At 53.5% G+C, this 27,593-nt stretch overlaps 1 protein-coding gene across 1 annotated transcript in view; it reads right to left on the bottom strand.

Annotated features, from left to right (window-relative positions):
- Positions 1-5,340: 5,340 nt before the first annotated feature.
- Positions 5,341-27,593, bottom strand: part of LHX4 (LIM homeobox 4) — a 42,446-nt gene continuing 20,193 nt past the window's right edge. The window contains exons 3-6 of the mRNA XM_066261278.1: positions 15,776-15,978; positions 11,169-11,323; positions 10,626-10,797; positions 5,341-8,623 (exon numbers count right to left, since the gene is read on the bottom strand). Coding sequence (XP_066117375.1) covers positions 8,229-8,623; positions 10,626-10,797; positions 11,169-11,323; positions 15,776-15,978 — 925 coding nt within the window. The 3' untranslated portion in view covers positions 5,341-8,228. The remainder of the gene's footprint in view (positions 8,624-10,625; positions 10,798-11,168; positions 11,324-15,775; positions 15,979-27,593) is intronic.

Below are 27,593 nucleotides of genomic sequence, written 5' to 3'. Positions count from 1 at the left end.
CTGCACTTGGGGACTGAGGCCGTGAGGGAACACAGGTGACTTTCAGTGGGCGGCCTGGGGCTGTAGCCGCAGATGCATCACCCACACTGCAGCCAGGATTTATTTTTCCTCACACTTATGTAGCAATCCTGGTTTCCATTTTAATATTTAGAAGGTGAGTTCAGTTGATGGACACTTTGTGTAATAAAAGGCTCTTTTAAAGTACATGTGCACGTACACACACAGGATAAAAAGTGGCACCGCCCGGGCCTGTGGCTTTCACGGAGTACATTTGTAGAGCCCAAGGCTTAGTCCTGGATGTTTATAGCACTTTAGCTCCGTTTGTGAGTTTGGAACCCTTCCAGAAAAAGAAGAGAAAGACATATATTATTGTTTATAATCTGCTTTATTCCGCCAAACCTTGACTGAACAGACTTGTGGATTGCTGTTTAAATCCCTCAGTGCCTTTAACTACCGATAGGGAAAGTGGTTAATGCGCATTCTAAAGGAAGCTTGGCATCCACTCCAGGAAATCACTTTAATTGAGAAGCATTAAATGTTAAAATGATTCTAAAAAAATAATAAAGCCAGCACAAATACTGAGTATAAAAGTCCAGGCCCATCAGTAATATAGGTTCTTGCTTATCGTATTCCTCTGGCCTAAGTGAGCTTTAAGCCCTGCAGTTGACAGGTGTCGAAAAAGTGACTCTCAGCTCCCTAGGTTGCTGTCTGCAGGCAGCCACCCTTCCACTGGCCAGTGAGCGCTGGCCAAGGGCTCCACTTTAGAGGAGGGGAGGGAACTGGCAACTTTACAGATGTTTGTTTTCCGGAATAATAAGCCAGTCCCAGGTGACTGAAATATGAGATTTAACCCCAGGTTCTTGCTGGGCTCTGCATGATGCCATCTGTTGAAACCTATTTACCATTTTAATGGGTTTGTGTGGGGGGGGGGGTTTCAGCTGCTTATTTGTAACTCCCAAGTGTGGGCCAAGACTACTCTTTGGGGTCTGTTTTATCTTTCAGTAGATAATTCCCAGCCTTTCCAAAATCCCCACACCCCTCCCAAGCCACAAGGAGATCCTCATCCAGAGTTGGCAAGCAAGGAAGAGAAAGATAAATCTTAAAACAAACAAAAAAACACAAAAATTCTCCCCGGCTCCCTAGACAGCCCAGCCAGTGCAGGTTGCTCTGCAGCACCTCTCTCCTCAGAGCCCCTTCCCTGGGCAGGACAGGGGCGTACTGTCAGGGACAGCCTGTGACTTGTTCGTTTCATTACAGATAAAACGTCTCAGTTAATAACATACCTAAATTCACTTTTGTGTTCAACGGGGAGAGGGCCAAAGGAAAGGGTTCTAAAGGAAAATCCTGACAGCACATTGGGCAGAAATGAGAGAGGAAAAGGGGCAAAAAGTCACGAGACAAAGGTTGCACTCCTGCTTTTCTCTGAACAGAGGTAATCCACGTTCCCAGGGCAGGAGCTGATGACTTGAAGACCTTTATTTAATATATTAGATATGTTTTTTTATGACTCCTTTTAGAAGGATGATAAAATGTTTCCTCTTCCTGGCGATTGGCTCCATTTAATAAACACTGGGTTCTTCCCCTCCCTCCTTAGCCCCAGTGTGTCCTCAGCATCTGTGGCTGACTGTTGCTTATTTCCCTGGGACAGCTGCCCCCTGGCCCACCACTCACTGCCCAGCCGTCAGAGGATATGGGGGAGACGCCTAGTTTCCGAAGGACAGACTGGAGTAGCTTTCATCTCAAGAGGTATGGCAAAGGGATACAACACATTTCTGTTTAGATTGCAAAGGACAATTTTTAAACTATGTCTCAAGTCTAAGGAAATATAAGCATTGAGGCTCATTTATGACTTTACTTCTGGTTTGGCAGTCGGTTAGTTACAAACTTCCTGACTTGCTTCTGATCTCGTTTTAGTACTTTTCTGACCTGAGCTGGGTGGAGTCCTGGCCCGAGGAGGAGGAGGCCCGGACAGCAGTGTTAGCACTGTCAAGCCTTTTCCGTTCTCCCAAGTTGGTGTTCTATTTCTTTCTTCCCAGCTGGTGATTTCTTTCCCATACTTTTCTCTAAGCAGCTGTCCTTTAGAAAAGCCAGTGTCAGAAAGAGAACCACTTGCTTGAGAGCTGGTCTCCAGGGACCAAACCATAATGAAGGACCAGACCCTCTCCTTCCTCTGTGAGCTGAGAACTCATTTGATCATTGCAAACGTTGCGAGGTTAGCGCGGTGGTGGGATCAGGGTGCACGAGAGCACCAAGTGGAAACAGGCCACTGAACCGTCAGCTGATCCACTCCACGCGATTGCTCATGTATGGAAAGCAGCATCAGTGAGACAGGCTGGGCATGGGGTTTGAGAATGGGAAACTGCAGACATGGTGCACAGTGCACACACTGGCGCAGCCCGCAGCCCCCATTATGAATGCTGTAGGAGTGCTCAGATGAGTGATTAAATTTAGTAGCAACAGAGCCTTCATAGCCACTTGGCAAATTTCCCTAACAGCCACCCAGGGGACTGAGAGAGGGAAGACACATGTGCACACCTCCTGTATTGCTCCACCAGCACCCCACTCCCAAACGGTGCTCTCGGCTTCACCCTCCCTTGCACCCAGGAAGGTCCCTCGGATCCTCAGCCTTCCTTGGTATGTAACCCAGTAAGGCCCCTTGTCTTTCTCAGCCTAGAAAGTATTTCCCACGGGGGATGATTTGGCAAAGGACCATAAATTCCTTCCTGTGATAGCAGAGATTGGCGTCTCCACAAAAAGACTTTTAAGCCCTCCAAGAATCTCAGTGGAGGTCCTGGGAAGGCCCTGCCTTTCCTGTTTCGCTGAGTAGACTGTGGGCACAAAGAAAGTCTGAGACTTCGGTGGAGTTCCAACAACCTGGGTCCATCCTTAGACTGAGATCTCAGAGGCCATAGGCCAGCCTCATGCTTTGTACCCAAACACGTCCCACAGGATATGACGGTTGTCACTACCACCATCTGAGGAGTCTCGGAATCCTTCACCAAGTACTCCTGGATAACTAGTAACTAAATAGGCAATGAATGAGTTTTCTCTTCCCATTCTCCTGAGCCAGATTCCATTGGCACTGTCCAGTAGAACTTTCTGCAGTGATAGAAGCATTTTATATGAGTCCAAATGCAACAGCCACTAGCCACATGTAGCTATTGGGCACTGGAAATATAGCTAATATGAAGAACTAAACTTTTCGGTTTTTTTTAATGTTAAGCAATTTAAATGTAAATAGCCACGTGTGGCTACTAGCTACCATAATAGACAATGCACCTCCGTTTGGATCCTCTCTTCAATCAAACAAAACACGAATCAATAGGAAAAGCACTCTCTAGTTTTTCCTAGTTGGGACCCTAGCCCTAACGGGAGTCTGTGGCTTTTGTGAATTAAGACTCGCTGTTGCTCTTTCCATTCCAACCAAAGTGCAGCTCCTGCACTAATAGAGCCTCCTGCGGAGAAAGTCTGGGTGGAAATTTCCCTAGAAAAGCTTGTCTGAGCTCCCTACTGACCGAGTCGGTATTTCTGCCCCTCTGTCCACCTCTCACCCAAGAGCAGACATTCACACACACTTTCTCAAGAGAGAAAATGTATTAAATGTGAAGGACAAACAGAAACTGAAAGGAATGTGGTCACTGGGTTTTTCTCTACCCATTGTCTAGGAGCCCCAGCAAATTGCTATGAGAAATCTCAGGGAATTTTCTCTAAGTCTTCACTGAGCAGTTCTGGTATTTATGGTTGTAAACAGCTCTGGCATTCAGAGTTGTGTTTTGGGTTTTCTTCTGGTGATGAAAGGGTCCCATGTCAGTACACCTTTGCATTTGATTTAGGTCAAGAGAAAAAACTTCCAGAAAACCAAATGAGAAGCAGGACGCATCAGCTTGTAAAGAACGTCCGTATTTATTTGACAGTTTTACCATACACATCTCATGCCAACACACAGGAGGCATATACAAACGAACGCACCAGCGTCTGCGTTCCAGTCACATGGCAATAAATAAGGATGGGCAGGTCCTTTTTTTTTTTCCTTTTTCTTTTTTCTTCCATCAAATGAGACTTCATTTCTTTTCACTGTACAAAATTTACACTGCAAAGGGTGAGGGCAACAAGCCAGAGCTTAGGGGATATGGGGCCTTGAGGTCTGAATGCAGGTCCAGAGCAGCATCCGAGGTCCTGCGGCCCTAGACCTGCCCGTTTGGCTGAACACAGTCCTCGAGTGGGGGGGGAGGGGGTTTACAAATGACTCTTGTCTCTAGGTGGGCAGCAGATGAGAGCGGGGTGTCCTTCTCTGTGCACCTGAGCTCTGCCTCCCTAAGCAGAGAAGTGCTTGGCGCCCCTCCAGACCTGCAGCTGTCTCCTCCCCAGAGCTAGCAGCATGAAACTGTGCTTTCGTGGGCCTACCAAGCAGAGTGTGGGTGGGATGACTTTGCTGAGCTCTCTCTCTCTGGCTCCTGTCACCGTGGCAGAGCAGTTGGAGCAACCACTGCAGAAAGGGCCAACTGACCAATCCAAGAAAGAGAGAGCCAGTGATGTGCTTTTCATTTCGCTTTCAGCATGCCCAGCGCCCTTCAGCAGCAGGCAATAAAACAAAACTCATTTCCGCTTAATTGAATTTTTCTTCATCTCACGGTTTCCAATTTTTAAAGTGCAATGTTTAAAAATGAGCGTCCCCAGTCCTTCCAGACCCTGCTGGCTGAGGAGTTATGGTCATTATCTCCATGGTTATAACCAACTTGTCAGGAGTGGCGTGTGGGAGGGTGGGGTAGGTGCACCAGCGCCCGTGACACAGCTTTTGCTCAGCTGGAGGCTCAGAGATGCTCTGACATGCTCAGAGATGCTTCTGTTCTAGAGATTACTTATACTTCTTGCAAAGTGAACTTAATCATGACGATCAGATAGCCTCCAATTATCTTGCTAGATTCCATGTTTTATGTTGACCAAAAAGAAAAAAAAAACTTTTTAAGAACACTGCTAAATACTTTTCTCAGGTCTTAATTTTGTCCTCTTTCCCTGACGTTTCACTCTATTAGTTTGCAGGAATAATGTTATCAATATGGTAGTTGACTTTCACCTTACGTTATATTTGTAATTAGCAGATGAAAGGAGAAAGAACGCACAGAGACAGAAAGGAGTGTGCCTCAGGTTGCACAGCAAGTCCCTGAAAGGGCCAGGGCTAGTCTTGGCAACAGTGTGATTTACCCAGTGGGCCAGCTTAGCCCCTGCATTGGGTATTTCTTCTGAGGTTTTATTACGTTTAGGAAAGATAGATTGTTCCATAGCCCCACAAGCCCCATTCTGCTTATACCAGCTACTTCTGGGAACTTGGGTGTTGTTGGGTTTAATTATTAATTTGCTCCTGGATTCAGAAACCTCCTACCCTAAGGTCTATCAGCCAGGTACTGCAGACAAATGTTGCTGGTTAATTGCTCTCTTAGAGCCAAAGACAGCTCCAAATGATGGAAATAGCTCTAGAAGGTCTTGTTTCATTTTTAAAATTTATCCATGTCACTTCAGCAAGGGGGAACAGCTCCCAGGCAGCACCTCACACCCAGGTCGCAGACCGCTGAGCGAAAGAGGCATGCCTGGGGGGATCTCAAGGTCATGTTCCGTGTTCGCCATCTCCTAACCACAAAAGAGCCAAGGAACAGTCTTGGCACGTGGTGGCTCATTGGTGGCACCAGCCCATCCATAGTGCTAACCCTGCCTGCAAGGAGATCCACTTAAATCTGAGGCCTCTTGTGGCTGTGCTTCTATGTGGGGCTCCAGCGTCTGCTGCTCTCTGGGGAACCCAACTGTCCTGGCTTTATGGCCAGTGCTCTCAAAAGCTCATGCAGCCAGCCCGCCCCACCAAAACCAAAGCAGCTCTCGCCACACCAGCTGTCCTCACTGGGTTCCTCAGGAGACATGTTACTAGTATGGTGGAGAAAGGCGTCCCATCTCTCACCATTAACTCACAGACAAAACAGGTCATCCGATCTTAAAAATAGTGCTACACAGAGCGTCATGCTCCTCGGGTGAGTCTGCCCTTGCTGTACTACACTCCCCACAAATAGGCAGCACCTCTGGGGTCCCAGGAGCTCCTGCGTCAAGCAGTCAAGCTGCGACAGTGGCCTGGGTAGGATGGTCTCTTTCTCCTGTGCACTGCGAGCAGCCTGCTAGGAACAGTGTGTTCAGAGTCTGTGCTCCAAAAGGACAGCGGCACGTGGCTCGTTACCTTGTGTGTCCATCGCCTCTCCCACTGCTGGCGTTACTGGGAGTTCTCTGGGCTTCACCCGGCATCACCTCTACTCCAGGAGCCTCAAGAAGAAAACCTACATTGTAAACTTCCCAAGCAAAAGTCACAACAATTGCAGCACATCCAGAAATAAGGGTGCACTACAAAACTGATCAGAGAAAAGGTGGCCTGAAGACTGATCCAGGAATTTACAGACAGTGTATTTTAAAGGAGCTTAATTGACTGTAGTTTGGTTCTGGAAAGACGTTTACAGAAGATGCAGCAGCCAAAGAGGAAGGGTTGTTTCTTCCTTGAGTCTGCCTAGCACACGCTTAAATCTTTGCGGTCCTCAAATGGTGACAGACATGGAAGAAAGGGCCCTTAGGATCTTGGACCCCATCACATCCTGTGAAAGAAAAGCAATGCCTTCTTACCCTTCCCTACTCTGATGATCTGAAGAAACAGGAGGCCAGGTCAGGCAAAACCACCGCTTCCCAGGGGACTGGAGTAAGTGCTCCCTGGCTAGTTTCCAGCGTGCACAGGGGGAACCTCCTGACTTCGGAGGGGCGGTGCCTGAAGTGGTAGTCACAGCACCAGTCACAGTGCTGTCCCGCACTGGAGTGCAGTCTGTCGCAGGGCCGCAGCCCACAGAGCAGGGAGGCCGAGGCCTTGCCTTTGCCCTCTCCTCGGGCTTGGTGATGTGCTATTGCAAACCTGCGAGCTGAGAGCACTGCCACAGGCTGGAGAGCTCCCCTTTCCGAGCAGGTGCAGGGCTGGAGCGCCACAGGGCCTGGCAGAAGGCCAGCCGGCAACTCGGAACCCAGGGAGATGCAGCCCAAGGACCACTTGGAACCCTCTCGACAATTTTAGGGCTGCTCCTAAATGATTCCTCCCAACCCAGATGGGTCAAAAAGCATTGCTGGGACTTCGAAGAGGCCAAGAGAGTCGGCTAGCACAGCAGAGAAAGCTCTCGTTCTTAAGGGCTGGACAGAGTTAGCTGCAGGTGCGGGTGGAAACTCATCTAAACCAACTCCCTCGAAACAGTATCATTTCACCCTGCAAGAGAATGGACTCTGGGAGGCTGGCATCTGCTGATTTGGCTAAACAGACTGCGCGTTTGGAATCCAAATGGGTCTACAAATGTTTTCTCTGATTGTCATTCTGTTCTCTCCATATTTTATCTTTGATCATTTTGTAACCAACAGCCTGTCTAGTGGAATAAATGATACGAGCAAATTAAAAAGGCACATTGTGCTCCAAGGGGACTCATCAGGCAGTTGCTGTGATGGTCCAAGGCCACTCAGCTCCAGCCTCAGAGTCACCTGCAAGGAAAACCACTTCCTGCCATCAGGGGTGGACTCAGTGACGCGGAAGGGATTTCTCACAAACCAGAACGGACAGGTATTCTCTGGTTTGTACTTCTGGAGAGGGAAGAAGTCATAATTTTCAGAAGAAAAAGGACGGGGCATGTTTCAATATCGAACTGTGGCCATCAGAGTTTCCACTGACATTTAGTAAGTGACTTTGTTTTATTTTGAAAGTGAAGGTTCAGTAAGGGTGGTCCAGAAATCACCTTTCTTATATTTCAGGGCTATGATGTCTCTGCCACAGGAATCTCAGTTCTGGCCAGAGCACTGGTTTGAGAGGCATCTCATGACACACACCAGTGGGAGCAGAAGGCCCTAAGACCAGGGTGGCCTCACAGTCACCTTGTGCTCCCAAGCGCTGAGCAGCCAAAGCCTGGAAGCGGGTGGGAGAGGGAGCCAATAAGCCAGCACCCTAGCGCTCTGGGCTCTGCATCCTGTGCTGTGTTCTGAGAGGAGGCCGCCCCCCACCACTTCCCCAGGGGAACAGCGCCCGAGTGACCTCCCAGGGATCAGCAGAGGACTTCCATTGAAAGCAATGGACGTTCACCTTGGCGCACTTTTCTTCCTAAAAAGGCAAGTCTCTTTTGATTCTTGAAGATAGGCTTTCAAGCCAGAAGGACAGGTATGGTGGGGAGGACGGATGTTTAAAAAGGAGGATGATCCATTTCATCGAGCCAAGAGGCCGGGCTAGTCGGAAAGTCGGGATAGCCTACACTGCTTCCTGTGGAGATGTCAGAGGTGGGTCCCCCAGCCATGGCTCTCAGCGTCTGGCTCACTCCCTGCCCTGCATGTGCAAGGATGCCCAAGTTACTGTCCACCGTGTAATCCAGCCCATTGAGCAAGGGAGCGTGGGACGGCAGGGACGATATGGAGGATGGAGACTGGGGCATCCCATAGGGGCTCCCATCCCTCAAGTCCTGATAGGATTGTCCTGTCCCGTCCATGGAGAAGCTCCCATTCATTAACTGTCCGCCTGTAACGTCCCCCACGTTGCCATAAATCCTATTGGTGTGGCCAAGTTCTGAGAGAATTTGATCCTCTGTGGACAAAAGAACGGAGATTTGTTGTCAGCCGCCAGGACTCCAGGGTCCCGTTCTTCACAACCTAGGAACACACCCGACCAGAAAAGAAGCCCAAGGATGACAGCTGCCCCACTGCCAAGCAGGGGTCAGAGACCAGCATGTCAGCCGGGCACCCAAAGACTGACCCATGTCAAGGGGGAAAAACAGAAGAAACCCCTACAGAGACTACATTCCCGGGACCGGGATGGCTGGACAGCGTTTGGTGAGTGCATTGGTCACATGTCACTCAGGTGCTAAGATTCTGGCTACACTGAGGACTCTGAATGCCTCACAGCACGGTGGGAACTTTGCTGACAAGATTTCATCTGAGAGTTTTCAAGCTGAGTCAAGTGCTTGGGTTAGCTGGGTGGAAAACAGGCCCAAATAGTAAGGGTGGCTGGGAGCAGTCTTAGACATGTGTACAAAACCCTCCGGCCTACCTGGGAAAGAGATTCCGTATCAGAGGACTTGGTTTCTCCATCTAACAAGGTCTTCACTGGGGACAGTGTTGACTTGATTATGACAAATGGACTTTTTTTCTTACAGAATTTCATTAAGGGGATCTAATGGGATCTTTGCCATTTGGAAGAAGGTATCTTTCCAGCAGATGTGGGCAGTTTTAGTCTTAAGAAATACAGGATTATTTAATTACCCAGAGAGACCAACGATATGTTGCCCTGGGGACCTGCCTGCACCCAACAGAACAGAGCTACAAAACAAGACCTGACAGTCCTCTGTGTTCCTGACACTGACTTCAGCAGCTCAGATGAGATGACATGGCTTTCCCAGCCCTGGCACGAGGCCTAGAGGTGAGCAGAAGACCCCTGGGCCATCCCCAGGGCCTCGGGACAGACCTCCAGGCTGAGCTGCAGTCCCCTCAGGGCGCGTGCTCCTGGCAGCAGCCAGTGCCACCCTCTACCCTGCGCTGGCCTGTTCCCACCCAGGGCTGGGCAGCAGTTCCCACTCAGGGCTCCCCCGACCACCTGCCCTCATTCCACCCATGAAAATGGAAGAAGAGGGGAGGGGAGCACGTGCCCTTTAAAGGGGGCAGGAAGATGAAGGCTCAGCTCCACAGTAAAATGGCCATTATTTGGCCTTTTGCCTAAACCTGTCATCCCATAGGACCAGGGCCCTCTGTGGGAGCCACAGGCTCCCTGTGTAAACTGTGCTGGGGTATCATTTGTGTTCACTGATCCCCACAACAACACTGTGAGATAAGCAAGGATGTGGTAACTCCCCATTTATAGGTGGGGAAACTGAGGCTCAGGAGAAGTAAATCAGTGAGTGTGATAGAGCCACAACTGGAAACCTAGTTTCCGACCCCAGCTCATCCTTCTCCCTCCTCCCACAACAGAAGGCCTTCCACGTGAGGACTCAGTGTAAGAGAAGTTAAGGCTATTCTTCGCAAACAACCCAATGATCCAAAACATGCAGTCATTTGCAATTTTGCTGATGCACCAATCTGAACACAGCGCATGCTGCAAAGCCTTTGTGGGTGGGGGACAGGATGAAGTGCGCAGAGGGGGCAGGGGCTCAGGAAGGAGGCTGGTCCCCATCTCTCATGCATTCACAGTAGGATATCGCAGGGCAAAGGGCCTGGTAAGCATGCCCCCCCACACCAGGACAGGAGAAAGGGGTCACTCTGGGGAATCCCGGGAGGGAGCCAGGGCCCCTGCAGAGGGGCTGAGGGCACAGGCTGAGACCCAGTTCTATTCACAGCTGCACAGGCTGGTGAGGGGGTGCCCCGTCACAGGAAAGGAGGGGGGCTTGGCCCACAGTCCTAGGGAACCCCACTTTCACAGCCCAGCGGAGGAGCTCTCGCTGTTTTTAAAGGGTCACTGCCATGTCCCCGCCCACTGCTGCCTGGGTTCAGGAGGGAGTTATCAAGGCCTCAAGAAAGATTGCCCCTGAACACCCAGGATTACTGCTTCCCAAGGGCCTCTCCTAAGGCCTGGGCCTCGCCCCTCCAGCCCTGCTCACCTCGGAAGCTCAGCTCACTGTCACTAACCCCACAGTCCTCCGCAGAGCTCTCCTTCTCCTGCTTGCTGCCTCCACGGCTCCTCTTGACGCTCTTGTAGAACTGGCCCCAGCGGTGCCGGCCGGCGTCTTTCTTCAGGCGCTTCTCCTTGGCCCTTCGGTTCTGAAACCAGACCTGCCACACAAGCACACAGAGCACACTCGCAGGGTGCCCACCATGAAGCCACAGCCCCCAGGGTGCCTGAGACAGGTGGCTGGAGACAGCGACTGAAGCTGCAGTAGAGTTCAAGGCCAGGAGTGCGATGTGCGCAGAACACCCTCTGCCTGAGCCTCAGAAGTTTCCAATTTGGCCGGCCCTGAGCCCAGCTCCCAAACAGGATCAGTGCCCGACCTGTTTGCCCCTCTCCCTGTCTCGTGTAGAGGGCACAGGCACAAGGACTGGCCCAGGACACCATCCACCCCTGCCCCAGGCCCTGCAGGGGTGGCACTGGGCCCAGGTCTCCAGGTGGCAAAGGGGCCCCGGGGGCTGGGCAGCTGGAGCCTCACCTGCACAACCCTCATGTCCAGGCCCGTCTCTGAGGACAGCTGCTCCCTGACATGCCGGGCAGGCTTGGGGGAGTTCTTATAGGCGTTCTTTAACGTCTCCAGCTGCTTCGCCGTGATGGTGGTCCGGGGCCTCTTGGCTCCAGCCTCGGAGTCATCTGCAGTGAAAGGCCCTGATTGGCTTCGGCCCACCCGAAGCTCCCGGGTGTGTCCCCGCCTTTCCTCATGTAATCTTGCCTGCTGTGGGCCGAGCAGTGGGGGCAAAATGGTGGACGTCGGGACGGAGCGATCCCAAACCTGTGGAGCCCACTCCTGCACCACAGGCCTTCCAGGGTCACTGAGACGTGCGGACACCGTCCTCCTTCTTCCGGCCGCCTTGGCCCCTGCCAGCCCAGCCACCACGGGCTCTCCTCGGACTGGCGATGTACAATGCCATGCATCTCCCTTTCATGCCTAACCCTGCAGTGGACCTCCGTGTGAGTTCTTCCCAGCACCACGAAGGTGAGTGAGCCAGGGTGCAGGCTGGGTTCTGGGCTGTCCCTCACACCTCTGCCCCTCCTGCCATCAGGTCCTGCCTGTGGCCGCCTTTCCTCTGCCACAGGCTCCCTGGGCTCCCAGGAGGGGTGGCCTGCACATTCACCGGTCATCTACAAGTGTTCATAAATGATGGGTCAATCCACTAGGGGGCTGTGAAGTTCATATAGTGGATTAAAGAGCTTTGAGGACATGAGATGGTGGGGTGGGGTGGGGTGGATGAGGGCCACGAGTGTTTCATGAAACGCGGTCAGCACTCATTGTGAAAGCACGTGTGCTAAGCCGAAATGATGTGGATGAGTTTCTTATGTAGCTCACAGTCAAAATTCTCTGAACACCCATCAAGGGTGAAGCCGACAACTGTGTCCCAGGCCCACCGGGTTCTCGGGGCACCTCCCGTTAGTGTCCTTGACGGTGTCCCTGTCGCACTCCCGCCTTCCCTTCCATGCAGGAAAACCCTCAGGAACAACAGCAATAACCAGCATTTATTAAGTGCCTACTGAGTGCCTGGCATTGATCCAAGAGCTGTCAGGGGCATACAACCCTCAGAACAATTCTAAAAGGTTTCCCTTGGAGTCAGAGGACCTGGGTTTTTGTTGAGCATGTGGTGTGTTAGGTGGGCCCTGTGCACGCAGCAGAGGGGGGACAAGGCCCCAGGTCCTCTCTCCTCCAGCAGAACCTCAGCCACCAGGGCCCTCCCTGGAGTCCTGAATGCAAAGAGGAAGGATTCCGGAGCCGCAGTGGCAGGTACTAAGGAAAACCTCCAAACTCTTTAAATTCTGTCTTAAGAACTTAATCCTTCTGCCCACATTTATAGCATCAAATGCATATTTTATGTAAATATTAAAATACCTCTAGAGCAGCGGTTCTCAACCTGTGGGTCGCGACCCCGGCGGGGGTCGAACAACCAAAACACAGGGGTCGCCTAAAGCCATTGCCACAGCCACCATCACACCTACCTAACCCATGCAGGTTTGAATTCGATTCGGACAGACAGTAATGAAACAATGGAGCCAAGAACTGGTGGGCCATTAGCTTTAATCCTAGCTCACACCCAGCAGGCAAGAAATACACACAGTGTGAAAACACTTCCCTTTCCATTTAGAGCTCCCAAAGCCACTGATTTATCATTTATATTTATATTTATATTTCCGATGGCTTTAGGCGACCCCTGTGTTTTGGTCGTTCGACCCCCGCCCGGGGTCGCGACCCACAGGTTGAGAACCGCTGCTCTATAGTCTCTTACCTATAAAGTCTGAAATAATGAAACCACCAAAAAAATTTTAACTCATCAAGAATTGCTTAATTTCAAAGTCAGTTGCCCTAGTGAATTAGAATTGTGTCATCATAGCCAGAGGGCCACCCCACCGGCTGTACCCACCATCCTGGGTTGGTGGCACATTGCTTCCGCACTGTCTACGTGTACAGGACTTTTCTTCTTGCGATTATGGGGACTATTATGCTGTTATTTTAACATTCACTGTTATTATAATTTAAAATCTTCTTTATATCCTATAACAATGTCATCCAAGTATTCATTAAGTAGCGGTGACCGTGCTTATGCTGAAAAATGTACCCAAAAATCAATAACTTTGGTACGGAAGTTAAATGTGATAAAATGCTATGAGGAAGGCCAAGCAAGACCATGATACCCTAGGCTGTTAATTTAGAAGAGAGCATTCTGTGAGGTATTAGAGAGGGAGCTGAGAAAATAAAAAGTAGCATTAAGGCAAAGATACATTCCACTGGTTATGGATTTATGTGCTCCCAGAATATATCCCTCCCTTACTTTTACATTAATTCCTATGGGGAAATTAGCCTTAAAATATGTTAGTTTTGAAATATGGAGGGTCTCCTAGCACTTGTCCCTGGCACAAAACGCAACCTCATTATATTGAAAATGCAAATACCCGGGAGATGTAACAAATGAACAAAATAATTCACACTAAGATACAAATAGCTATACTAGATCCTTTGTGTAGCAGAGGGAGGCAAGGGTAAGCCTGAAAGAGGGTGTAGATTAGCAGCAAGGAGGAATTAAAGCAGAGCACCAAATATCCACAGCACACAAGGGTCCCCAACGGCACTCGGGGTCTCCCTGCTTCACAGGGTGGAGTGGCCCCTGCCTCGCTGACGGGACAGGGGGAACCCATGAGAAATACTGTGTAACCTTCAGCTCCCTGAAAACCTAAAGCAGATCCGTTTCCCTGTTTGCATTTCTCCATACTGGTCTCACCCTCGTTTAACATCTCATTCCACGCTCTTTATCCCATTTAAGCCTCAGGAAACAGCCCTGTGTGGCCAGTGCTATCCCCCCCCCCCCATTGAGAGCTGAGAAGCCAAGGCTCAACCAGTTACACAGCTTGCCAAGGACCCCGACTTAGTGACCCAGCAGAGATGCCCACAAGGTTCTGATGCCAAATCCAGTGTCTTTCCAGGTGCTACTGAGGTCTGCCATGACGCACACAATCCTCCATAAGTGTTAACCTGCTGCATCCTTGCTGCCCGCCCAGCTGGTCTCCCCTGCCCTGAACCACTCACAGCCGCACTGGACGCCGGGCCCAGTGCTCAGGGCCCAAATGAGGCCTCTGACAAGCAGCCGCCACGGCCCCAGGGGAGGTCGTGCAGTCTTAGGATCTCCAGTGAAGGGCATCAGAGTTCCAAAGGCAGCTTGGGATCACACAGCCCATCTGTTTTGATGGTTTATCCCTGACAGGATGCCCTAATCTTCTGTGACATCATAATTGACTCCAAAGCAACAGCACTGAGTGAATTTTAAGGAGCCAGAGCAGATAAACACATTAAGGCAAAGAGCCTGGGACTGAAGGCCTGTCCACCCCCAAGAGGCCGAGCTGGGGTGGTGGGAGGAGAGTGCAGAGGCCCCGCCCACCTGCCGAAGCCACGTGCCCCCCCACCCCCGCCCACCCCGGGGGTTACTTCGGCCTCCTCACCACTGCTTACACGAAAAACTGATTTCTCCAAGTGGTGATCAGATCTATGTAACACATGCCTGTGGGCCCAGGAAAGCTCTAGAAGGAAATACATGAAATTGTTGCTTTTTCTCCATCAAGCCCAGAGCTGTCAATGAGAGCTGCTTTCCACAGTGACACCCTGAATTGATAAAAATCCTAGTCAAAGGCAGACAGCCTTGGTGTTATGTGAGTTTGTGCATCTGTTTTGTGACTTCGTGAGGTTGGGTGTGGCCAAATGCCCGATTTGGGACCGGCGAAGGGCACCCCCCCCCCCCCCCCCCCGTGCAGACACAGGCGTGAGTGGGCGGCCCAGGCGGGTGGGCAGGAGGCGGGCCACCCTGAGCGGAGGGGAGCCGGAGGACGGGCTGGGGGCCAAGCCCAGTCTGGGCCCGGGAAAGGCCGGGCCGCCCAAGAACATGGCCCTGGGGCACGAGCAGCTGCTGCCCGCCTGCCCAGGTGAAGGCAGGTTTTCCAGGTGTGGCTAAGGGCTGGGCCTGACACCAGAGTGGGCCTGGGCTGTGCCGCAGGCCATGGACAGGGGCCCTGGGCAGCTGCGAGGGGCGGCGGGTGGGTGGGAGTCACATGGCTGAGCACCTGCGCCCGCATCAGGGGCTTCGGGAGGCCCGAGTCATCACCGGAAGCCCCTGTCCCATTAGTTGAGCGGGGTAGGGCACAGCTAACTGCAGTCCGAGCAGACATTTCTGGGGGTGACTGAGGCCAGCACCAGGGCTCCGGGTGGCTGCGGGCTCTGCAGTGTGGGGATGAAGGGTGAACATACACCCCCAGACACAAGACTCAACGTCCCCAAGTACCCACTGCAGACAGAACACCCTCCCAGCCCTGCCTCAGACAAGGAGCCACCAAGATGACGACAAGGCCCCTGGCTGCTCCTGAGCCCGGAGTGGACAGCAGGTGCGCCGTCAGTCACCCTAACCTGAGCAAAGCTCCCCTGAGGCCCGCAGGTGCCGGAGGGGTGGGTGTTGAGGTACACTCTCCGTACAGGGAAGTGGCAGTGGGTCCCAGAGGAGGCGGATGTGAGCGGGGCTGAGGGGCTGGGCCTGGACACAGGTCTGGGGGAGGCCCCTCCGGGGCAGTGCCACCTACCATTCTGTTTGGCCGTCTCATAGTCCTCCTTGCACACCAGCCGTCCGTCCTCCATGAGGTAGAACTCATCCCCCGTGGCCAGCTGCCGGTTACAGATGATGCAGGCGAAGCAGTGCAGGTGGTAGACGAAGTCCTGGGCCTTGCGGACCACCTGGGTCGGGGGGATGCCCTGCTGGCAGGCCGTGCATTTTGTGCCAAAGCGCCTGTGGGGGCACCGTGGGAGGGTTAGGGCACAGGGAGTGTCCAGCGACCTCCCACAGCCCACCGGCCCAGCTCGTGCCACTGCTCCCAGTGTCTGTGGACAGCAACCTGGAGGCCACCCAGTGCTGATCATCTGCTCTCCCCACCTCTGACTGGCCTCACTGCTTTGTGTCTGGGCTCTAACCACAGATGAAGAGGCTGGATCAGAACTGGGGTCCCCAGTGCCTTTCCAAAGGCTGGCCCCCCCAGGGCTCCAAGCTGCCCGGTTAGCACACATCCATTCACCTGGGACCGAGGGGGACCTCAGTCCCCTCCAAGTAGGTCATTTCACCCTCTGCCTCCTGGTTCCTCCAGCTCCACGGTGAGGCCTAGCGGACCAGCCCACGGCGCGACTGCATGTGCCCACACTGCTGCGCATGAAGCAGCCTGCCAAACTCTGCACGTGCTCCCCCTTGGAGGACCCTGTGTGGCCGTGTCCACCTGGAGCTCCAGAGACACTGCGCTTGGGCAGCAGAGCAGGGCTCGCTCTTCTCCCACTTTGCCCCTCCATCCGGCACTCACCTCACCTCAGTGCCCCCTCCGAGCCAGCCCCCAGCCCCATCCCAGGCCCAGGCCCAGGCCCCGAGATGTGGTTCAGGGTGGACCCAGGAAGTGCATTTTCCTGTCCCTGCACCATTCAGGGCAGAGAGTCTGCAGCTCTGTTTGGAGAATGCCGATTCAGGCCCCTCCCTCATCCATACCACTTTGGACCAGTACTGCAGCAACAGGAAGGCACCTGCAGCCTCCCTGGGCCACGGTTAGGGAGGGAGGGAGACCTGGACATCTTGAAAATACAGTCCAGTGGGGTCCTTTAAGCTCCTTGCCCATTCTGGCCTTAGACACAGAGCCATACCAGTGGCCATGGAGGTCAGCAGGCAACCTGGGCCAGTGTAGACGTGGGCGATGGAGGGGTGCACCCAGCTGCAGGTGAGCCTTGCCCCCTTCAGGAGGGAGGCGGGAGGGGCTTGGGAAGCAGGGGCAGAGTTTAAAACAGCAATCAACCTAATTATTCATGACATTTCACACAGCACAACTTTATCTTCTTCAGGATGAAAGACTTTGCCTAATGGATCTGGGGAAGGTTTGATTTTAATGGTCCTTTTAACTAATGCTTATAGGCAGCCTGATTTCCCCTGAAAGGACAGTACATATTTCATCCACATTAATACCAAATAAATTAATTATGGTCATGGCTATCATGATGAATCCCAGATTAATGCAGAATGATGGGTCTCTTATGCAGTAATGATACCTGCTGGGGGGCTGTCAGGACCTGGAGCAGCCGTGGCTAGCTGGGGCTTCAGAAGCCCCTTCCCAGGGGCATGGTATCACTAAGAAATGGGGGATCTGAGTCTAGATGGGTAACCCCAAAAGAGCCAGGAGTGTGGCCAGGGGACTGCCGATCTGAGATGAGATCTGAAGTGGGCCGGGGTCTGAGGGCTGCGGTGTTTGCCTTGGAAGGACCCTCCTAGAATGGCTGTTGGTTTTGTTGGGGGCGGGGGTGCATGGAGCAGTTCTCCTTATAGCAAGTAGGACAGGGCCAGGGCTCTGTATGCCACGCCCAAGTTGTTCAAAATCGTGCATCCGGAGCGGGGCCTGCGCTTCCAAAAGATTCTCAAAGGGGTCCGACCCAGAAACATGGAGTTAACACATGTCAACTCCTAAGTCAGAGAATAAAGCATGTTTTCGTGGATGAGCACAGAAATGTGAGGACGGAGCACAAAGCACACGATCAGTTCTGGACGTGCTGCGTCCTCCAGGATACGGTGAGAGCCGGGCTTCCTCAGCAGCTACTGTCTGAGCACAGTGCCAGTGTCCCAGAGGAAGGCAGGCGGCCCGGCTGCACCGTGTGTGTGTGTGTGTGTGTGTGTGTGTGTGTGTGTGTGTGTGTGTGTCTGGGCTGTGGGCAAAGAGGAAGGAAGCCTGTGTGTGTGTGTGTGTGCGTGCGTGTGTGTGTGTGTGTGTTCGGGCTGTGGGCAAAGAGGAAGGAAGCCAGTGCAACGGTGGGCAAAAGTAGGTTATAGTTGTGAGTACACAAAAGTATTTATCCTTGTGCTGTTTTTATTTTCCCTACAAACAACTGTAAGCTGACTCTAGCCCAACCTGGTATGTGCTACAGGAGCATTTTTTTTAAATGCCTGTAGTTTCTGCATCCAGTCCCAGCCAATCCTCAAGGCAGGTGTTCCAAATAAAACAGTGCCTTCACCATGCTCCCTGCAAAACCCCCTGAACAAACCTCCCAAGATCCAGGTGCAAACACTGGCACAGAAGCAGCTCTGGGGGAGGCTGGAGTTTCCCAAAAAGCAAGTCCTGTCTTTTGGCCAAAAGGTGGGGGTGGGGGAGAGACTGAAGTGGGGAGGGCTGAGGGGAGACTCCAGGACACAGCGGGGACCCCCAGTGTGGCCTCCCCCACAGAGTGGGCCACACCACCACAAAGCAGACAGTGGCAGACAGTGGCTTTCAGTAACCAGAAACCCAGTTGACACCAGCGCCCCAGAGACATGAAGGATAACGGGGGTATAAATTTAATCTGCATACCGACAGTGATTCATGCATGAGGGTGGCAAGTGCACAAGAAAAATGAAAAATAAATGGACTTTCCCACCAGCGTTTTTTAGCAATTGAAGCAATTTTCCTGATTGTGGGATTTATACCGATGGTAAGTGGAAGTTGGTCCTTATTACCTTGCCCCTCTGCGGCACAGCCAGCGGGACCCTCGTTGAGGGGACTGTGTGCACTCCCTGGGCCCACAGGGCTCCCGCAGCGTGGCCCAGCCCGAGGCACCCCACCCCACGCAGAGTGGGGGGACCGGAGCAGGCTGCGGTCCTGTGGGGCTGTGTCGACGATGGAGACACGGGCTGAGTTTCGGATCTAGGACCAGTAGTCACATCCACAGCCTGGGCAAACTACACAGCTGTGGCAGGCATACTGAGACTGCCATGATTAGATCCCCTGGTCCAAAACCAGGTCTATCTGTGAACTTTGCTGCTGCATAGAGAAGCAACAGTCTAACCAGCCTGACTACATCTGAAGGGTGCAGGGGTTGGGGCTGAGCTGGACACTGGCCACGGCAAAGGCTTCCTGGGGCTTTCCCAGGACCCAGACAATTCCCCTGCATCCCATCGCTGAGCACCTACTGTGTGCAGTGCCTGGACCATGGCAGTGCGCACCACACTGGCCTTGCTCAGCAGGACAATCTGGTGCCCCGTGGCCAGGACATGCCAGAGGCAGCAGCAGAGCTGATCCGTGTTACTTCTCTCAGACCAGCATCCCTGGCAATGCTAACAGTGTAGAGCAGGGGTCCCCAAACTGCGGCCCCCTGAGGCCATTTATCCAGCCCCCGCCGCACTTCCAGAAGGGGCACCTCTTTCATTGGTGGTCAGTGAGAGGAGCATAGTTCCCATTGAAATACTGGTCAGTTTGTTGATTTAAATTTACTTGTTCTTTATATTTGTTTCCGTTTTGGTTTTTTTACTTTAAGATATGTGCAGTGTGCATAGGGATTTGTTCATAGTTTTTTTTATAGTCCGGCCCTCCGACGCTCTGAGGGACAGTGAACTGGCCCCCTGTGTAAAAAGTTTGGGGACCCCTGGTGTAGAGTAAGCAACAGAAACCCACTGAACACGTGAATAAACTGATGCACACATGAACGAATGCCAGAACTGCTCCTTAAAGCACGTGTCCAAAGCAGTCGGAGGATTGATGGCGTAACGGTAGCTCCTAACAAAGGCTTTTCTAAAAAGGAAGTTGAACCCTGGTTGAAATGAGGCCCACAGTGCCCTAAAACAAACTTTTCCTTTGGCTTTGCTGTCCTCACCACAGCCATTTCACACCTGTCTCCTGAATGACCCATCTGCCAGGTGATACCTTCCAACAGATGAGAAACTGAGGCTCAGACTGGGGGAGGGGGGTGCCGGCCGCAGCTCACACAGGCGGTGAGAACCAGGCTTTGAACTCAGTGCTACTAACAAGACAACTGGCACACAGCGGGCATCAAAGGCACAAGCAGCAAAATCCACTAAGCCCTTTCCCTAGACTAGAACTTGAGTGGAGGGATCCTGTCCCTCAAGTGTCCCCAGCTGCTCTGAGCTACTGAGCATGAAGCTCTCAGGCTTGAAATTCAAATTCTGGGGCTTCCCTGGGCGCCCTCACTTCCTGGGGTGTCCACCCCAACACACTGACAGTCATACCACCTTCATGCTCCTACCACTAGGCCAGGAGACAGGGTCCTGGGCCTGCGGGCAGGGGAGTGCACCAGACATCACTGTGACATTCGGAAGCTGCTCCTGACCCCAGGAAGTGGCCCGGCCTGTGTCCCATGCTCAGCCTTAGCACCTGTCTGCCTGTTTATCTGTCCACCCCTCCTGCTCCTGAGAGGCCTGGTGGGACAGCTCTCGAGGTCAGGATGTCCAGGTCCGGCAGAAAGAGGGCACAGACAGCCCCTGCAGGTACCATACCATCTAGAAACAGGCGCGCATAAACCCTACACCACAGAGGTTCTGGTACATTCCTGGTTTCAAGTCTGCCCTGTGACCAGGCCAGGCACCATATTCTGGTCACCGAAACTGGGTTAATGAACACAGCTCCCGTTTCTGCAGCACCCCTGTGTGCCCCTGTGGGTGCCTCATCTCAGGCCTCACCTCCAGCCCTCCGGCTACAACCCGCCACCCTCCTTGTGGCGGTCACTGCCGCCCACAGCACTACCCCCTCATCCCTCGGCGAGCCGTCACCATCCCTGTCCCTCCTGCCGTCATTCCCTTCCTGCCCCTGCCCTCTCAACTCCTCGACCTCTTCTCCTGAAGGCCGTGGCTGCCATGGAGCCTCAGCTGCTCACACCGTAGTCTACCCCAGACCGTGTTGCTACCCAGAACTGCAGCAGCGCCAGGAATTACTTCCAGCCCTCCCAGATGCGGCTGTCACCTCCTTCCTGTCCAGCCAGCTCCCTCCCTGCAGCACCCCACACCCAGGATCCTGCAACTTGGGGCAGGGATTAGTTCATCCTTCTCACTGTCCCTCACCCCCTCCCGGCCTCACCGTCTTCCCCAGAGAAGACAGACGTGGAGGTCGTTCTGACCACTCCCCCCTTGCACACGCCCTCAGCTCCCTACCCGCTGTCTAGCCCCCAGCCTCTCCACCCAGCAGCGGGGGTCTGCACAGGGCTGAGGGACACACACCACCTCCACGACTGGGCTCACTTTAAATGCACACTCCGAACCTCAAGAGCTCCTGGGAAACCACAAACACCCCTACCCATTTCCTCTCCCCGCCTCCCACCCTCTCTCTCTCAGGTCTCCATCCTTGCTCTCAGCTTTGTGACCCCGCTTCCTGTTTCCCTGGAGGAAAGAGGAGCCTCAACCAAGACCTGCCCCATGCTCCCCGTCCTGTCCCCACACCCGCCGGCCCACCTCCCGCTTCCCACAGAAGGACCGTCCATGGTCAAGGGCAAGGCCGGCTGCCCACCTGGGCACAGAGTCCATTCCTTCTCTTCTGATAAGACGATTCTCCCAGCAACTGTCTCCTTTGCCTCCCGTGTCATTAATCTTCCTCCGTGCTAGGTCCTGCCCAGCGGCGTATGCACCGCATGCTATTATTTCTGCTGCTTAAAAAATCCCCCCCATTTCCCTCCATCTACCACCCAGTTCTCAAAAGAGGGGTCTGGAGGCAGGGTCCCCATTGTCCATGCTCCAGCTCTTCTCTTGAACCCACTCTGGTGGTTAAGTGTCAAGTTGACAATGATTGGGCACAGGGTGCTCAAATATGTGGCCCACCATGACCCCAAGTGTGCCTGTGACAGTGTTTCTGGATGAAAACCACATTGGAATTGGTGGACCAGACCAGATAAAGCAGATTACCCTTCCCGATGTTGGGCTTCCTCAAATCAGTTGAAGAGCTGAATGGAACACAAAGGGAAACCCTCCCAAGAGCAAGAGGCAACTGCCCAGGCCAACTGCATGGAGTGGGTCGCTGGTCTGCACCTGTCCTTGGACTCGAACTGAAACATCAGCTCTTCCCGGGTCTGAAGCCCGTTGGCTTTAGGACTTGAACTACACCCTCAACTCTTCCCGGTCTCTGGCTTGCTGACTGAAGATCTTGGGGCTTCTAAGCCTCCAAACTCACATGAGCCAGTTCCTGCAATAAAGCTCTTCACACACTCACACATGCATGCACATGCCTCCCCTGACCTTTCAACAGCACTGGCCCCTCCCTCCCTGCTCCACAGAGCTGCACTCACTGGGGCTCAGGACCAGCTCTCAGGCTCCGCTCTTCCTTGCTCTTCTGGCTGGCAGCCTCTCCACCCCCTGCTGCACCCTCCTCCCTGGCAGCCTCTCTACCCTTTGCTGAACCCCTCCACCCTGGCAGCCTCTCCACCCCCTGCAGCACCCTCCTTCCTGGCAGCCTCTCCACCCTCTGCTGAACCCCTCCACCCTGGCAGCCTCTCCACCCCCTGCGGCACCCTCCACCCTCCTGTTGCTCCGCCCCCCTGGGGATTCCAGGGCCACCCCCAGTCCGGACCTCTTACCTAGCTCCAGACCCGTGCATCCCAGGGCCTGCTCAGCACCTGTATTGGAATGTCCAAACCCAGCTCCTCCCGAGGAAGAGGGTGATTTCATTCTTCCAACCACTCAGGCCAAAAGCTTAGGACACCCCCTTCTGATGTGTCAGCAAATCCTGCTGGCTCTACCAAAAATGACATCAAGAGTTGGACCACTTCTCACCTTCTCCACTGCGGCCTTGCTGGTCCAGTCCCCATCACCCTCACCCACACCGCCTCCGAACTGGAAGGGGCCTCCTGGCTTCACTCCTTGCCCCCTCCATGCTCCACACAATCATCACAGAGGTCCTGAGTCAAACCAGATAGCCCACCTGCTCTAAGCCTCCAAGTGGCTGCCTTCTTGCTCAGAGTAAAGGTCATGGCCCCTTTGTGGCCCCCATCGACACTCTGGCCTCTACTCAGCCATTCGCCTGCTCCCGCCCCAGCTACCTCGGCTCCGGCTCCGGGCCCTGTGCTGCCTCCGCTCAGAGCACTCTTCCCCAGACACCTGTGTGGCTCACACCTGCCCATTCTGAAGGTCTGCCTTCCACCAGCTTCTCCAGGGGCATTCGTGACCATCGCCCTGCCGCCCCTCTCCAAAACACTCATCTCCAATGGAAACACAGGGCATCTTGTCTGTTACTGTCTTTCCCCCACTCTAGAAGGTCAGCAAGGGCTGCATTTGTTCTGTTCCAGTGCCTAGCGCAGTGTCTGGCCCAGACTATGTGTTCTGTGACTATCTGGTGAATGAATAATGAATGACCTACGCTTATGATATGCATTAATATATCTTCCCCTGTTGGCAGATGGGAAAACAAGTTCAGAGAGGGTAGGGAACATGCCAGAGGCCTCACAGCCATAGACAGTGGCTCTGGGATTTGAACCCAGTGTTCTTCCTTGCCCTTGGCCATTGGGAGGCAGTCAGTGGGGGCCAGGCCAGGCCAGGCCCATGCCAGCCTCCTGTGTGTGGGAGCTGCTGCAGCACAGTGTACTGTCCAGAGGAAACAAAATAGCACATAACTTAATTTTATGCTTTAATTGCTTGGTGGTGATTTACTGCAGGCCGTATATTTTTTTCCCAGCTGACACTTCCCTACGTGTATTTCTTTTATCTATCAGCACACTTGACAGGTAAGGTGCTGATATTTACTGTTACTGTATGTACTAATATTTCCAGCATATATCAGCACCAGAGCCATGTCACGGGCACATAAAGTTCTGCCCGAGAATGGTCAGCCTTCTCCAGACATTGACAGGGGCCATATTTGGAGAAGGCCCAACACCAGGGAATGTTCTAGTCTTGGGTAGTGGGGACCCAGCACCCCCCATCCACACACTCACTCACACACCTCCCAGGCCCACCAGGGCTGCCCCACAGTGCTCTGCTTTGTATTTAGGGCTTTAAATATGTTTTTCTTTTTCACGAACATTCACTATTATCTTGCGCTGCTGGTAAAGCTTTAACACCAGTGATCTAGTCCAACCTTCGTTTCACACAGGCGGGAATTGGGGCCCAGAGAGGGGAAGTGACTTGCCCAAGATCACACAGCTCAGTTAGTAGCAGAAAAGTAGCCAGAGCCAACTCTCCTTTCCCCTCAGCCACCCTTCTCCTCGCCTGCTAGGGTTTGGCACGATCCGGCCCTCTTCCAGAAGAATCTGGTCCCCTCCCTCGATTTGTGTAAACACTCATGAAGCATGGAGCACACACCAGGCAATGCCAGGTGAGCTATCTCAGGTAAGCCCCAGAGCAGCCCTTGCAGGTGGGCATCATTATTCCCTTCCCACAGCCGGGAGCAGGCTGGGAGCCCAGCCACACTCTCCTCCCTCCCCTGCTGCCCTCCTTAGTCCAGGCTCCTTCTTCCCTGCCAGGGCCTTAGCTCAGCTGGTACCAGATCACAGCGAGCAGGAGAGCCACCTGGGAGGTTTGCTAAAACAGAGTCCACACTTATGGAGCCCTCCACAGCATCCCTACTGTGGCTGTCCAAGGACCACTCTTCAGGAAACCCTGGGTGTCAGACACTCTTGGCCCTCAACTGTAGACTTCTTGGTGATTCTTGGGTCCCTCAAATCCTGAGGACACCCTGGCCGGATAGCTCAGTTGGTTTGAGTGTCATCCGAAAGCTCAGAGGTTGCCAATTCGATCCCCAATCAGGGCACATACATAAACAGATCCATATTGCTATCTTTTTTTTTTTCCTCCCTCTCCCTCTCTGTCTCCCTTCCTCTCTCTTTAAAATCAGTAATAAAAAAAAGAGCTAAGGACTCACAAGGATGGTGTGGCAGGCGCTGTGACAGGCGGCAGCACGGACTTTTGGGGGCAGAGCCCCATCTGACCGCCACACCACCACACCCCAGGCTCACCCACTGCTCTGGCCCATCACTGCCTACAGAGTCCAATCCCCTCAAGTGGGGCTTCCTGGGGCACAGACAGATCTCCAGGATCCTGAGCAACAACCCAGAGCCTGGCTCTCACAGTCCCCTCCATGTGACCTCAGCCAGAGAGTCAGCAGGAAATAGGGTCAGGCCAGATCACTGCAGCCCCTGAGTGCTGAGCTTGGGCATCTCAGGAGGCCAAGGGGCAACATGGTCAGGGATAGGTCTGGAGGATGACAGAGACTGACCGAGGGGGACCCAGGAACAAGGACAGCCAACTGGGGAAGCTTGCAGGGGTGCAGAGGTGACGTGACGGGGGCCTGAGAGAGGACAGAGTCAGGGAGGATGGATAAGAGCGCATTTGGAGGTGGATCCTGTGACTTGGCGGGGGGTGGGGTAGGTGGGGGGGAAATGGGGCTGCGCGGCTGGGGGGGGAGATTTCTAGGACAAAGACGCTGGTCCACACCTCCCATGCCCATGTCACCTGGATCTCTCTTTGCTTGGGGACCCCATTTCCACAGCCCAGGTGCCATCTGACTCCCAGACTGATTTGCAACTACTTGGCTCCAGATTCCCCCAAGCAGCAAAGTCTCTGGGACGCAGGTATACAGATGTCACAAGACCCGGCTCTGGGAGGGCAGACAGACAGATCATCACGGACTTTTCCCCCCTGATATACAGCCTCGGGTCCCAGGGGGAGCCGCTCCGCTAAGTAATTGCTTCTGCCTTTATTACAGGTCTTTGCAAATGACTGTGGGCCTGGTCCCACCAGTGTGTTTGAATCTTATAAATGTCCACGCACACAGCCACTATCTGCACCATCTGATCATTACCTTAAAAGGTTTAATTTGCTTAGCAAGGAATTAGACAATAAACTATTCAGAAATTATGGAAAATCACACATCAAAGGGACCCTCCCCCTGTGAGTTCCTTAAGCATATTTTCCTAGAGGGTGTGTGTGTGTGTGTGTGTGTGTGTGTGTGTGTACATGTGTGTGGCCTCACAAGTATGTAGTTATCAGAAATAACAAGCAGCTATACAAGAACTTGGCCCCAGATTGAACCCACAAACAACCCCAGAACTGAAGGAGCCTCTTCCTGGAGCAACAAGGTACCAGCCAGAGGTGGTCACATGAGCACAGGCTGGTCCCTCTGGCCAGGGTTGGGAACCTCACCCTGGGAAGGGAAGCTGGGGGTGCAGTTCTTGCCACCAGCTCTGGACCACACAGGATGGATGGCCCCACTCACACTGAAAGGGGGCAGTGCCCCTAATTGCTGTTGCCACTGGACACAGGCCCCCACCTCCCACCCCCACCCCTTGTTTGGCCCAAGGCCTTTTGTAGCCCGAGAGCCTCCCTCTCTTGTTTATTCTCTTCCTGTGCAGATACACCTTCATGACCTTAATAAGAACAGCTAGCTACTAATATTGATAACTAAACACTTTCTTCATCACACTCAATCCTCAGAGTCACTCGAAAAAGGAAATTTTTTTGTTGCCATCCTTCTTAGAGATGGCCCAGCGAGGCTCAGAGAGGACTAAAGCCCCAAATCCACACTGAACCTGGATTCAAACCCCGCTCCCGCTTCCTCTATCAAGTCCACTGCACCGAGGTTGTTAGCCCATAGCCTGTGGGCCTCTGCCCAGCTGACAGATGGAGGCCCAGGTCGGGAGTGACAGGGCCAAGGGCACTAGGGAAAACATGACAGGAGCCAGAGAAACGGCTCTGCAGCCGGGCCAAAGGCAGAGTGTGCCGAGCTGAAACAGGCTGTTCTGAACCGCAGGGATAAATCAGCGGCTCCCGGCTCCAAGCTCCAAGGACGCCTCTTACCTGCCCTTGGCTGGCAGCCCTGCAGACTGCCTGGAGATTGACTGGCTGGGGGAGGCGTGGAACTGCCTGGCTGGGCGGGCAGCTAGCACAGCTCCCCCCTGACAAGTGACACAGAAGCCCTCTGTCCCGCCAGGTCCCCGACAGTGCCCATCTCTGCCCACCAGGCAGGTGAGGGCCTCAGGGGCGGGGAGACACCCACAGAAAAGCACGATGTTCTAGACAGGAACCCCTTGGAGTGACAGTCACCCTCCGAATGCCTCTGTCTCTTCCCCACGACCCTCAGGCAGGCAGAAGTGAGCTCACAGCCCTGGTAGCCAGGTGCAGCCGGGAGCCCCACCAGCCTGGAATGCCCCTACAGGCCGTGCTTCCCTTTCAATAGTCTATGGCTGTGACCCTCTCTTTGATTCTACAGCTATGTTTGTTTCAGTGTCACCATGATAGCTGGTTTGTTTTCCACATCCTCATGTGACTCTACATGGCACCTTTACCCCGTGGTTTCCCCAACACACTGCCCTGTGCTCTTCGCTCTGCCAGTCTACCCACTGGCACCTGAGGGCGTCTAGGCCATTAAAAGCCATCTGAATGGGAATTCACCTGTGGGGAGGAGGGGAGGAGGTCAGAAGCCAGCACAGGTCCAGCATCGAAGGACCCTCAAGGGCTGTGGGTCAAGTGGCCCCCAGGGCCAGGACCCAGAGATACTGATAAAGCACCCAGCCTTGTGGTGGGCTCAGTTTACACACCATCTGCCCCCTTTAGCAACTCTGTGTGTTGGAAGGGCCGCTTCCTAACAGCTGAGGGAATAGGTCCAGAATTCAGTGAGCAGAGTAGCTCCCCAAACTGCTCTG

Source organism: Saccopteryx bilineata, chromosome 2 (assembly GCF_036850765.1).
Source record: "Saccopteryx bilineata isolate mSacBil1 chromosome 2, mSacBil1_pri_phased_curated, whole genome shotgun sequence".
Classification (NCBI taxonomy): Eukaryota; Metazoa; Chordata; class Mammalia; order Chiroptera; family Emballonuridae; genus Saccopteryx; species Saccopteryx bilineata.
This window is presented reverse-complemented; position numbering and strand designations above follow the sequence as displayed.